Raw genomic sequence first — 13,168 nt, forward strand, 5'->3', positions numbered from 1 at the left:
ATCCATGTTGCTGCAAATGGCATTATTTCATTCTTTTTATGGTTGAGTAGTATTCCATTGTGTGTATATACCACAGCTTCTTTATCCATTCATCTGTCAGTAGACACTTTTTTTTTTTATATATAAGTATTATACAATATATTATATTCCATGATTTTTTTCACTCAACTGTGTAACATATAGTTCAGCTCTGTGCTGCTTATTGGTAGTTTCTTTATGTTTTTGTACATATACACACAATTTTATTTAAATAGGTCCTACACGTATTTTTTTGGTTTTGGGTAGGGTGGATGTTTTGTTTTGCTTGCTTCCTTTTTCTTCTCATCTTCCACTCAGATCTCTGTGTGTACTTTCAATCTGAGGACTCCCATCTTCTAGAAAATCTTTAACTTAATCATTCAACTTTGCTTCTTTATCATTTTTTCTATTTTTGTAGTATTCTTGTTTTTATTTCATGGCGTATTTTTTTTCTGTAATGTCTGTTATGATTTCCTTTAGCTATTGGAGGATCCTAAACCTTTAAAAATCATTTTCAGATTGCTCTATTTTTATTCCATCTGCAGCAAGTTCCTCTCCTTGACATTGGTTATAGTGGCCGTCTTTCATGGTTGTAATTTCTTCATGTATTTAAGAATTTTGCTTAGCAAGTGCTTCTTGACTAAGTTTTTCATGTGCTTATTTTCTTATTGCTGCTTTCCCCTCTTCCTGTCTAGTAGTTTTGTGGTTTCCTTTTGTCTGGCCCCTGAACAGTCCCAGGCTAGAACCATATCTTAAATTGACACTGTGGGGCCCCTGTTCCACTGCAATATTGGAGATAGTGGATCTAGTCACTAAGTCAGCAGGTAGCTTAATCTAGGCCCGGGCTTTGAGGTATTTTCTGTTTCCCATCAACTTCTAGTGTAGCTTTAAGTATGCTGCAGCTCCTCACAGTGGTTAATGTCAGGTTTTTTTTTTCCAGCCTCCTTTTCAAGGTAGGAAAACTCCATTTCAGCCCTTGGTTTGATTATGAGGCTGACTCTCCCCATTTCCTGCCCCTCTGGAGCACTTTGATCCCCTTTTATCTTGTGGGAAGCAAATTCCTGGTTACTTATTGCCTACCTACCATCTGCCTACCAGTGGATCTGCAGCTTTAGCCTGACTTACAGCTTTTTCTCGTCTGCTTTTTTCTGGTTCAAAGAAATGTTTACTTTATATATGCTTTGGGATTTGTTTTTTAAAATTTTCTATATTTATCCAATGGTGTTTTGGACAAAGGTGGGGAGTTTATGAACTTCCAAGACCAACTTGAATAAAAATCTAGTATACTCTTAAAAACACAAATCAACTTTAATTCCTTTGCTTAAAATTCTAAAATCTTCCAATTTAAAAAAATATATAATAGGGCTTCCCTGGTGGCACAGTGGTTGAGAGTCTGCCTGCTGATGCAGGGGACATGGGTTTGTGCCCCGGTCTGGGAAAATCCCACATGCCGTGGAGCAGCTGGGCCCGTGAGCCATGGCTGCTGAGCCTGCGTGTCCGGAGCCTGTGCTCTGCAATGGGAGAGGCCACAACAGTGAGAGGCCCATGTAATGCAAAAAAAAAAAAAAATATATATATATATATATATATATATATATACATATAATAGACTTCAAACTTCTCAGCATTCCTTTACATGACCTGGCCCCTCTAAATTCATTTCAGGCACTTTTTGCTGTAGCCCTAGACCCCATCTTTCAGTTCTTTGAAAGTGCCTCACTTTCACATATGCTTCTTCCCAATGCTTCTTTTTTTTTTTTAATTGTTATTGTAATATAGTTGATTTACAATGTTGGGTTAGTTTCAGGTGTATAGCAAAGTGGTATATATATATATATATAATATATTCTTTTTTCGGTTCTTTTCCATTGTAGGTTACTATAAGATAATGAGTAGAGTTCCCTGTGCTATACAGTAGGTCCTTGTTGGTTATGTATTTTATATATAGTAGTGTGTATATTTTAATCCCAAACTCCTGATTTATTCCTCCTATCCTTTCCCCTTTGGTAACCATAAGTTCGTTTTCTATGTCTGTGAGTCTATTTCTGTTTTGTAAATAAATTCATTTGTATCATTATTTTTAGATTCCACATATAAGCAATATCATATGATATTTGTCTTTCTCTGACTTCACTTAGCATGATAATCTCTAGGTCCATCCATGTTGCTGCAAATGGCATTATTTCATTCTTTTTATGGTTGAGTAGTATTCCATTGTGTGTATATACCACAGCTTCTTTATCCATTCATCTGTCAGTAGACACTTAGGTTGTTTTCATGTCTTGGCTATTATAAATAGTGCTGCTATGAACACTGGGATGCATGTGTCTTTTCAAATTATAGTTTTCTCCAAATAAATGCCCAGGAGTGGAATTGCTGGTAGCTCTATTTTTAGTTGTTTAAGGAATCTCCATACTGTTCTCCATAGTGGCTTCACCAATTTACATTCCCACCAGCAGTGTAGGAGGGTTCCCTTTTCTCCACACCCTCTCCAGCATTTATTATTTGTAGACTTTCTGATGATGGCCATTCTGACTGGTGTGAGGTGATACCTCATTATTGTTTTGATTTGCATTTCTTAAATAATTAGTGATGTTGAGCATCTTTTCATGTGCCTGTTGGCCATCTGTACGTTATCTTTGGAGAAATGTCTGTTTAGGTATTCTGCTGTTTTTTTTTTTTAATACATTTATTTATTTTGGGTGCATTGGGTCTTCATTGCTGCTCGCTGGCTCTCTCTAGTTGCGGCGAGCGGGGGCTACTCATTGTTGCGTTGCGCGGGCTTCTCATTGCAGTGGCTTCTCATGTTGCGGACCACGGGCTCTAGGCAAGCGGGCTTCAGTAGTTGTGGCTCATGGGCTCTAGAGCGCAGGCTCAGTAGTGTGGCGCACGGGCTTAGTTGCTCTGCAGCATATGGGATCTTCCTGGACCAGGGCTTGAACTCGTGTCCCCTGCATTGGCAGGCAGATTCTTAACTGCTGTGCCACCAGGGAAGTCCCTGGACTCATTTTTTGATTGGGTGTTTTTTTGTTTGTTTTTGATATTGAGACATATGTGGTGTTTGTGTATTTTTGGAAATTAATCCCCTGTCGGTCACACAGTTTGCAAGTATTTCCTCCCGTTCCATAGGCTGTATTTTTGTTTTGTTGATGGTTTCCTTTGATGTGCAAAACCTTTTACGTTTAATTAGGTCCCATTTGTTTATTTTTGTTTTTATTTCCATTACTCTAGGAGACAAATCCAAAAAAATCATTGCTGTGATTTTTGTTAAAGAGTGTTCTGCCTATGTTTTCCTTTAGGAATTTTATAGTATCCAGTCTTACATTTAGGTCTTTAATCCATTTTGAGTTTGCTTTTGTGTGTGGTGCTAGAGAATGTTCTAATTTCATTCTTTTACATGTAGCTGTCCAGTTTTCCCAGCACCACTTGTTGAAGAGACTGTCTTATCCATTGTACATTCTTGCCTCCTTTGTCGTAGATTAATTAACCATAAGTGCGTGAGTTTATTTTCCCCAGGGCTTCTAAGGTTGACATCTTCTCAATTTTTCTTTCGCATTTAAGCTACCTCCTCAGAGGATCTTCCCTAACTACCCTAACTAAAATAGCCTCTCTCCAGTTCTCTATCATAACCCTTGTTTATTTCCTTAATATCATTTGTTACGATATGTATTTGTGTGTTTCTTTATGGTTTCTCACAAAACTGAAAGCTTCATGAGCTTTTTACTTTGTGTTTGCATTAAACACTATTATACTATTGTGTTTGCTTCATGAGCTTTTTACTTTGTGTTAGCATGATATAGTATCATGCTCAGTAAATACTTACTGCCTGATTATTATTCACCCATCCATTCAGCATATTTATTGAATGTCTACTATATGCCAGAACTGTTCTCACTGTGGAGGATGTAATGGTGAACAACACAGACAGGGTCCTTGCTCTGTGGAGCTTATGTTCTAGTGGGAGAAGAAAAGTATCAACAAATAGAAAAATAAATACGTAAAATCAGTGCTAGGGTGGTGTGTTTAGGTGACGGGAAACACTTTTCTGAGGAAGCAGCAAGAAGGAATTTACCTTGTGACAATCAAGAGGAAGAACTTTTCAGTTAGAGAGAAGAGCTAGAACAAGTTTCCTAAGTTAAGAATGAGGTTTGAGTATAGAACAAGAGACCACTGAAGCTGTGGTGGAAGAAATAGAGGGAAAGAGGGAAAGAGCATTACAGGATAAGGTTAGAGACTTGGCTGAGACCAGGTAACACAAGCTAGGTGTTTGAAAGTATGTGGTACCTCAAGACAGATGCAACTCTTCAATATTGAAGGAGCTGGTGAGGTGTATGTGGGAGTGGTTGCAGAGGATTACATACCTGCTACCTAGCAGGTGTGTTAAACAGATGTGTTTAAATTGTAGCAAAGTGTTATCTTCCAGAAAGTCATAAATCACTGCTTAGTTTTTGGTTTCATTTTCACCAGGGATGCTACTTTTTAATTCATGGTTCTTATTCATGCCTTTGGTTACCCCTTTAGAAACTAGTACAAGCCAGACATCCTCTGTTATGCATGCTTGCTCATACATGTTCATAAAATACAGTGGAAGTAGAAAGGAAGCATTCAGTTAATGCTTTTTTGCTGAATTTCTGAATTTGTGCAGGCTTTTGGAATTTCATGTTTCCTAGTTTAGTCAGTGCAATGACCTGAAAGCAAAACAAGGTTGATTACTCAATCTTTCATTTCCACTTTTTCATTTCCCTGTGTTTTAGAAAGCAAGTGACTAGGGAAGGCAGTGTACTCAAGGGTGCATAACTTCCACATTTTTAAGAGCAAACTGTTTTTAATATCTTTGCAGCAATCTTTTAATTAACTATCTACTAATAGGATGAGTTTTCATTTGTCACTTATAACCTTTTGTGATCCTATTAGTAAAACTAATCATTGCTTCCATATCATCATCATTTTTTAAAAGTTATTTGAAGTTTATCAATGAGACTCCCTTTTAATTATTTCCTGGCCTTCTCTAAACATGTAGTGATGACAAGGAGCTATTTTAAGTTTCTCTGTAGTGGACTTTATGATAGTTCCAGTTCTTTTGCTGACCCTACAAGCAGAGGACTTAGAGGCAGTTCCTCTTCTTTCCTAATAATGACTTGCTTAAGCCACTGCCAGAATATTTACAGGTAGTCACCCACTTACATTTCAGACATTCATATTTAATCTGAGCTTTGGAATTTGAATTGTATTTCCCCCCTGAAAAAAAATTTACAAATGGTATTATAAATGAATAAGTTTCTAGGCTACCCTTTAAAGATCTATGTAACCTACAGTGTAGCTGAAATATCAATACTGCACATTTATGATGAAAAACATTAGAATCACATTTCAGTTGCACATTAGTTCTAATACATGATGTTTAAATAGGAGGGAAGAGTTTGGATTCCTAAACACCTTTGTTTATGGTGAGAGGATGAACAGTGGTGCCATGAAGATATTCCCATCGAGGCTATGGAGAGAGCCATTGGGAACGCTTCTGGAGGAAGCCCATCCCCCATCTCTTGCATGGCAGGGACCAGCTGTCTGCATGTGAGACATTATTAAGTCAAATGGGTGTATATCAGGAGTATCTGTATGCTCTTACTAGTTACAAAAAGTGAACAATTCATTAAAAGGAACCTTAAGTGAGGGATTGAAAAGTTTATATATTTTGAAATTTCCTAAGCAGATGTTAATGTTGATAAATGCTTTTTTGATACATTTACAGACATTTCATGTTTAGTGATATTTAATTGTGTGCCCCCCCGCCTTTGTGGGTTTTTTAAATCTTTGTGTGTTTTGGGACTTCCCTGGCAGTCCAGTGGTTAAGACTCTGCGCTTCCAATGCGGGGGCAGTGGGTTCGATCTCTGGGTGGGAAATGAAGATCCCACATGCCACACGGTGCGGCCAAAGAAAAAAAATCTTTGTGTGTTTGGTTTTATTTCTAAAATTATTGGTGATCCTTAGTTTTCAAAGAAAGGAATTTAATTCCCTTAACTAAAAAGAAAGAAAATGGTACTGTAATTTAATAGTTGAAACAAATTTAACTCTAGACTTATTCTACTTTTAATTCTTTATCAGGCATAATTTATTTTTATTTCAAGAGATTTTCATTATATTGGAGCTAATTTTTGATCATTCTTCTGAGTATAGTATAATTCCTGGCAAAGTGATATTTTGGAAAGTTATGTATAGAATACAGAAGAGCATGTGCTGTGGGTTCTAATTCTGTTCAGTGTTTATTCAGTTATTCATTCAGTTCAGATACATTTCTCAGCCCTCAACAGCTTCTTCTTCCCTATCTATAAAAGGAGGCTGATGAAACCTGCTTGCCTCACAGAGTTGCTAAAGTTATTACATAAGATTGATTGGCAATGTATGACAGCCCATAATACTACAGAAATGGGCTGTCTTAGGATCAAGTAGGGAAAGCTTTCATGCCGTTGTGTGTCTTTTCCCTGAACTCTCCTCCTTTTCATAGCCAGGTTTCTCAAGAGAATAATCTACACACATCAGCTTTACTTGTAATCTCTCATTTTTGCCAGAAATAATCACTCATATTTAGCATTGATATTGTTATGTTAAATGTTCTTCAAATGAGTCAGGTAATCATACTATGAGTATATTTTCTTTCTTGAACATCTTCCCATCCCCCTTCAGAATGCTTTATTTTTCTCTTTGCTTCGTTTGCTGTTGTGTCTTTCACTAATTCTTTCCCAAACACTTCAATAGAACTGTAAAATTCCTCTCAGTATAGTAAACACTTCCATCAAATGGTTATCCATCAAATCCAGTTTTAAAACCCTTTCCTTTTTTTCTTGGAGGTATTCCTCTGGGGGCCTTTTGTCTTCCTAGTCTAATCTGGACTGTTTGCTCTCTAGGCCTGCTGCAAAGCTTTCATCCTGTCTGTTCCTTTCCTCATCATCCTGGGAATTTCCTTTACTTCTTCTCTGTTTTGGATCATGTTTCCTGGTTCCTGTGTTTTCTTCTTTCTTGATTTATTCCCTTGTTTTGGTATAGCACATCCTCTACCACCCACCTCCTATTCCCACTCACCCCCAGCCATCCAAATCCTCTTAGGCTAGACAGCTCTCTTACAACATCTATGAAGTTTTTAACTCTCCTTTCAATTCCCCTGTTAGATTGACCTCACCTCCCTTTGTGCCTCCATAGCATACTTTATCATAGCCTTGGTCTGTCATACTTATTAAGCACCTACTCTACATGTCAGGCACTATGTTCAGCACTAGACCATCCAAGATTAAGAGAATGAGGTTCTTGTTCCCAGGGAAATTCTGAAAGGTGAAAAAGAACACCATGGTTCTCACTGGAGGCAGTACTGCCCCCTAGCGGCCCTTTGAAAAAGTGGGGGGAAGTTTTCTGTTACCACAGTAATGGGAGGGTACAAGCTGGCATTTTGTAGTCAGGGGCCAGGAATAGTAAATGTCTTATAAGTGCAGCACAACTTTAGAATGTTCCACCAAACATTCATGTGTGAAAACCTGTTCATAGTTATCCAAGCGTAGGACCTAACTCCATTTTACACACAAACCCAAACTTCTTGGTGCTTTTTACGTTGTCTTTGCTTGTGCAACAGATGGAAACCAGCTACTGTCCATCATTGTGGGTTTATAGAAGAAACATTTTTTTAAGTAGCATGTATTTATAAAAATTGTGTGTGGTGCTAGAGAATGTTCTAATTTCATTCTTTTACATGTAGCTGTCCAGTTTTCCCAGCACCACTTGTTGAAGAGACTGTCTTATCCATTGTACATTCTTGCCTCCTTTGTCGTAGATTAATTAACCATAAGTGCGTGAGTTTATTTTCCCCAGGGCTTCTAAGGTTGACATCTTCTCAATTTTTCTTTCGCATTTAAGCTACCTCCTCAGAGGATCTTCCCTAACTACCCTAACTAAAATAGCCTCTCTCCAGTTCTCTATCATAACCCTTGTTTATTTCCTTAATATCATTTGTTACGATATGTATTTGTGTGTTTCTTTATGGTTTCTCACAAAACTGAAAGCTTCATGAGCTTTTTACTTTGTGTTTGCATTAAACACTATTATACTATTGTGTTTGCTTCATGAGCTTTTTACTTTGTGTTAGCATGATATAGTATCATGCTCAGTAAATACTTACTGCCTGATTATTATTCACCCATCCATTCAGCATATTTATTGAATGTCTACTATATGCCAGAACTGTTCTCACTGTGGAGGATGTAATGGTGAACAACACAGACAGGGTCCTTGCTCTGTGGAGCTTATGTTCTAGTGGGAGAAGAAAAGTATCAACAAATAGAAAAATAAATACGTAAAATCAGTGCTAGGGTGGTGTGTTTAGGTGACGGGAAACACTTTTCTGAGGAAGCAGCAAGAAGGAATTTACCTTGTGACAATCAAGAGGAAGAACTTTTCAGTTAGAGAGAAGAGCTAGAACAAGTTTCCTAAGTTAAGAATGAGGTTTGAGTATAGAACAAGAGACCACTGAAGCTGTGGTGGAAGAAATAGAGGGAAAGAGGGAAAGAGCATTACAGGATAAGGTTAGAGACTTGGCTGAGACCAGGTAACACAAGCTAGGTGTTTGAAAGTATGTGGTACCTCAAGACAGATGCAACTCTTCAATATTGAAGGAGCTGGTGAGGTGTATGTGGGAGTGGTTGCAGAGGATTACATACCTGCTACCTAGCAGGTGTGTTAAACAGATGTGTTTAAATTGTAGCAAAGTGTTATCTTCCAGAAAGTCATAAATCACTGCTTAGTTTTTGGTTTCATTTTCACCAGGGATGCTACTTTTTAATTCATGGTTCTTATTCATGCCTTTGGTTACCCCTTTAGAAACTAGTACAAGCCAGACATCCTCTGTTATGCATGCTTGCTCATACATGTTCATAAAATACAGTGGAAGTAGAAAGGAAGCATTCAGTTAATGCTTTTTTGCTGAATTTCTGAATTTGTGCAGGCTTTTGGAATTTCATGTTTCCTAGTTTAGTCAGTGCAATGACCTGAAAGCAAAACAAGGTTGATTACTCAATCTTTCATTTCCACTTTTTCATTTCCCTGTGTTTTAGAAAGCAAGTGACTAGGGAAGGCAGTGTACTCAAGGGTGCATAACTTCCACATTTTTAAGAGCAAACTGTTTTTAATATCTTTGCAGCAATCTTTTAATTAACTATCTACTAATAGGATGAGTTTTCATTTGTCACTTATAACCTTTTGTGATCCTATTAGTAAAACTAATCATTGCTTCCATATCATCATCATTTTTTAAAAGTTATTTGAAGTTTATCAATGAGACTCCCTTTTAATTATTTCCTGGCCTTCTCTAAACATGTAGTGATGACAAGGAGCTATTTTAAGTTTCTCTGTAGTGGACTTTATGATAGTTCCAGTTCTTTTGCTGACCCTACAAGCAGAGGACTTAGAGGCAGTTCCTCTTCTTTCCTAATAATGACTTGCTTAAGCCACTGCCAGAATATTTACAGGTAGTCACCCACTTACATTTCAGACATTCATATTTAATCTGAGCTTTGGAATTTGAATTGTATTTCCCCCCTGAAAAAAAATTTACAAATGGTATTATAAATGAATAAGTTTCTAGGCTACCCTTTACAGATCTATGTAACCTACAGTGTAGCTGAAATATCAATACTGCACATTTATGATGAAAAACATTAGAATCACATTTCAGTTGCACATTAGTTCTAATACATGATGTTTAAATAGGAGGGAAGAGTTTGGATTCCTAAACACCTTTGTTTATGGTGAGAGGATGAACAGTGGTGCCATGAAGATATTCCCATCGAGGCTATGGAGAGAGCCATTGGGAACGCTTCTGGAGGAAGCCCATCCCCCATCTCTTGCATGGCAGGGACCAGCTGTCTGCATGTGAGACATTATTAAGTCAAATGGGTGTATATCAGGAGTATCTGTATGCTCTTACTAGTTACAAAAAGTGAACAATTCATTAAAAGGAATCTTAAGTGAGGGATTGAAAAGTTTATATATTTTGAAATTTTCTAAGCAGATGTTAATGTTGATAAATGCTTTTTTGATACATTTACAGACATTTCATGTTTAGTGATATTTAATTGTGTGCCCCCCCGCCTTTGTGGGTTTTTTAAATCTTTGTGTGTTTTGGGACTTCCCTGGCAGTCCAGTGGTTAAGACTCTGCGCTTCCAATGCGGGGGCAGTGGGTTCGATCTCTGGGTGGGAAATGAAGATCCCACATGCCACACGGTGCGGCCAAAGAAAAAAAATCTTTGTGTGTTTGGTTTTATTTCTAAAATTATTGGTGATCCTTAGTTTTCAAAGAAAGGAATTTAATTCCCTTAACTAAAAAGAAAGAAAATGGTACTGTAATTTAATAGTTGAAACAAATTTAACTCTAGACTTATTCTACTTTTAATTCTTTATCAGGCATAATTTATTTTTATTTCAAGAGATTTTCATTATATTGGAGCTAATTTTTGATCATTCTTCTGAGTATAGTATAATTCCTGGCAAAGTGATATTTTGGAAAGTTATGTATAGAATACAGAAGAGCATGTGCTGTGGGTTCTAATTCTGTTCAGTGTTTATTCAGTTATTCATTCAGTTCAGATACATTTCTCAGCCCTCAACAGCTTCTTCTTCCCTATCTATAAAAGGAGGCTGATGAAACCTGCTTGCCTCACAGAGTTGCTAAAGTTATTACATAAGATTGATTGGCAATGTATGACAGCCCATAATACTACAGAAATGGGCTGTCTTAGGATCAAGTAGGGAAAGCTTTCATGCCGTTGTGTGTCTTTTCCCTGAACTCTCCTCCTTTTCATAGCCAGGTTTCTCAAGAGAATAATCTACACACATCAGCTTTACTTGTAATCTCTCATTTTTGCCAGAAATAATCACTCGTATTTAGCATTGATATTGTTATGTTAAATGTTCTTCAGATGAGTCAGGTAATCATACTATGAGTATATTTTCTTTCTTGAACATCTTCCCATCCCCCTTCAGAATGCTTTATTTTTCTCTTTGCTTCGTTTGCTGTTGTGTCTTTCACTAATTCTTTCCCAAACACTTCAATAGAACTGTAAAATTCCTCTCAGTATAGTAAACACTTCCATCAAATGGTTATCCATCAAATCCAGTTTTAAAACCCTTTCCTTTTTTTCTTGGAGGTATTCCTCTGGGGGCCTTTTGTCTTCCTAGTCTAATCTGGACTGTTTGCTCTCTAGGCCTGCTGCAAAGCTTTCATCCTGTCTGTTCCTTTCCTCATCATCCTGGGAATTTCCTTTACTTCTTCTCTGTTTTGGATCATGTTTCCTGGTTCCTGTGTTTTCTTCTTTCTTGATTTATTCCCTTGTTTTGGTATAGCACATCCTCTACCACCCACCTCCTATTCCCACTCACCCCCAGCCATCCAAATCCTCTTAGGCTAGACAACTCTCTTACAACATCTATGAAGTTTTTAACTCTCCTTTCAATTCCCCTGTTAGATTGACCTCACCTCCCTTTGTGCCTCCATAGCATACTTTATCATAGCCTTGGTCTGTCATACTTATTAAGCACCTACTCTACATGTCAGGCACTATGTTCAGCACTAGACCATCCAAGATTAAGAGAATGAGGTTCTTGTTCCCAGGGAAATTCTGAAAGGTGAAAAAGAACACCATGGTTCTCACTGGAGGCAGTACTGCCCCCTAGCGGCCCTTTGAAAAAGTGGGGGGAAGTTTTCTGTTACCACAGTAATGGGAGGGTACAAGCTGGCATTTTGTAGTCAGGGGCCAGGAATAGTAAATGTCTTATAAGTGCAGCACAACTTTAGAATGTTCCACCAAACATTCATGTGTGAAAACCTGTTCATAGTTATCCAAGCGTAGGACCTAACTCCATTTTACACACAAACCCAAACTTCTTGGTGCTTTTTACGTTGTCTTTGCTTGTGCAACAGATGGAAACCAGCTACTGTCCATCATTGTGGGTTTATAGAAGAAACATTTTTTTAAGTAGCATGTATTTATAAAAAAAGATAAGAATCCCTTGGATGATAGATTCATGCAATAGCAATGAAGAAGAAAACGATTTCCTTACTCTATACCTAAAAGTAAGAACTTTCTAGAGTAAATTTTAAAAAAAGATTCTGTTCATTATAGTGTGTATATTTGTATATACTGAGCTATAATATACAGTGCACAGCTTGATGAATTGGTTAAAACACGTACACATTAAGACATGTAACTGCCACCTGGATCTAGATAGAGTGCATAGTTGGGAAACATAAGATAAACTTATTTTTAAATAGGTTGTTACATTTTCAGATAATGTGCCCATTATATTTTCATGTGTACAATAAATTCAGTCAAAGTGTCCAAAAAATCTGTAAACATCCGGAAAATATCCTATTTATTACATTTTTTTACATTTTAGCAGTTAGACTCATTGCTTTATTTTATTTTATTTTTTTAACATCTTTAACTGTTTTACAATAGTGTGTTAGTTTCTCCTTTACAACAAAGTGAATCAGTTATACATATACATATGTTTGCATATCTCTTCCCTCTTGCGTCACCCTCCCTCCCACCCTCCCTATCCCATCCCTCTAGGTGGCCACAAAGCACCGAGCTGATCTCCCTGTGCTATGCGGCTGCTTCCCACTAGCTGTCTATATTACATTTGGTAGTGTATATATGTCCATGCCACTCTCTCACTTTGTCCCAGCTTACCCTTCCCCCTCCCCATATCCTCAAGTCCATTTCTCTAGTAGGACTGCGTCTTTATTCCCATCTTGCCCCTAGGTTCTATATGACCTTTTTTTTTTTATTCCATATACATGTGTTAGCATATGGTATTTGTTTTTCTTTCTGACTTACTTCACTCTATGACAGACTCTACTACGTCCATCCACCTCACTACAAATAACTCAATTTCGTATCTTTTTATGGCTGAGTAATATTCAACTGTATATATGTGCCACATCTTCTTTATCCATTCATCTGTTGATGGACACTTAGGTTGCTGCCATGTCCTGGCTATTGTAAATAGAGCTGCAGTGAACATTGTGGTACATGACTCTTTTTGAATTATGGTTTTCTCAGGGTATATGCCCAGTAGTGGGATTGCTGGGTCATATGGTAGTTCTATTT

At 37.4% G+C, this 13,168-nt stretch overlaps 1 protein-coding gene across 4 annotated transcripts in view; it reads left to right on the forward strand.

Annotated features, from left to right (window-relative positions):
• The window catches only part of NSL1 (NSL1 component of MIS12 kinetochore complex), a 58,759-nt gene that overhangs the window by 33,509 nt on the left and 12,082 nt on the right, over positions 1 to 13,168 (forward strand). Inside the window, exon 5 of one of the 4 annotated variants that reach the window (XM_007109759.4) lies at positions 5,428 to 5,546. The exons of the other annotated variants lie outside the window; for them this stretch is intronic. Within the exon in view, the coding sequence (XP_007109821.2) occupies positions 5,428 to 5,450 (23 nt within the window). The 3' untranslated portion in view covers positions 5,451 to 5,546. Of the gene's footprint in view, positions 1 to 5,427; positions 5,547 to 13,168 lie in introns of those variants that run through there. 4 annotated transcript variants of the gene reach the window in all.

This window comes from Physeter macrocephalus, chromosome 4, assembly GCF_002837175.3.
Source record: "Physeter macrocephalus isolate SW-GA chromosome 4, ASM283717v5, whole genome shotgun sequence".
In the NCBI taxonomy this organism is placed as follows: domain Eukaryota; kingdom Metazoa; phylum Chordata; class Mammalia; order Artiodactyla; family Physeteridae; genus Physeter; species Physeter macrocephalus.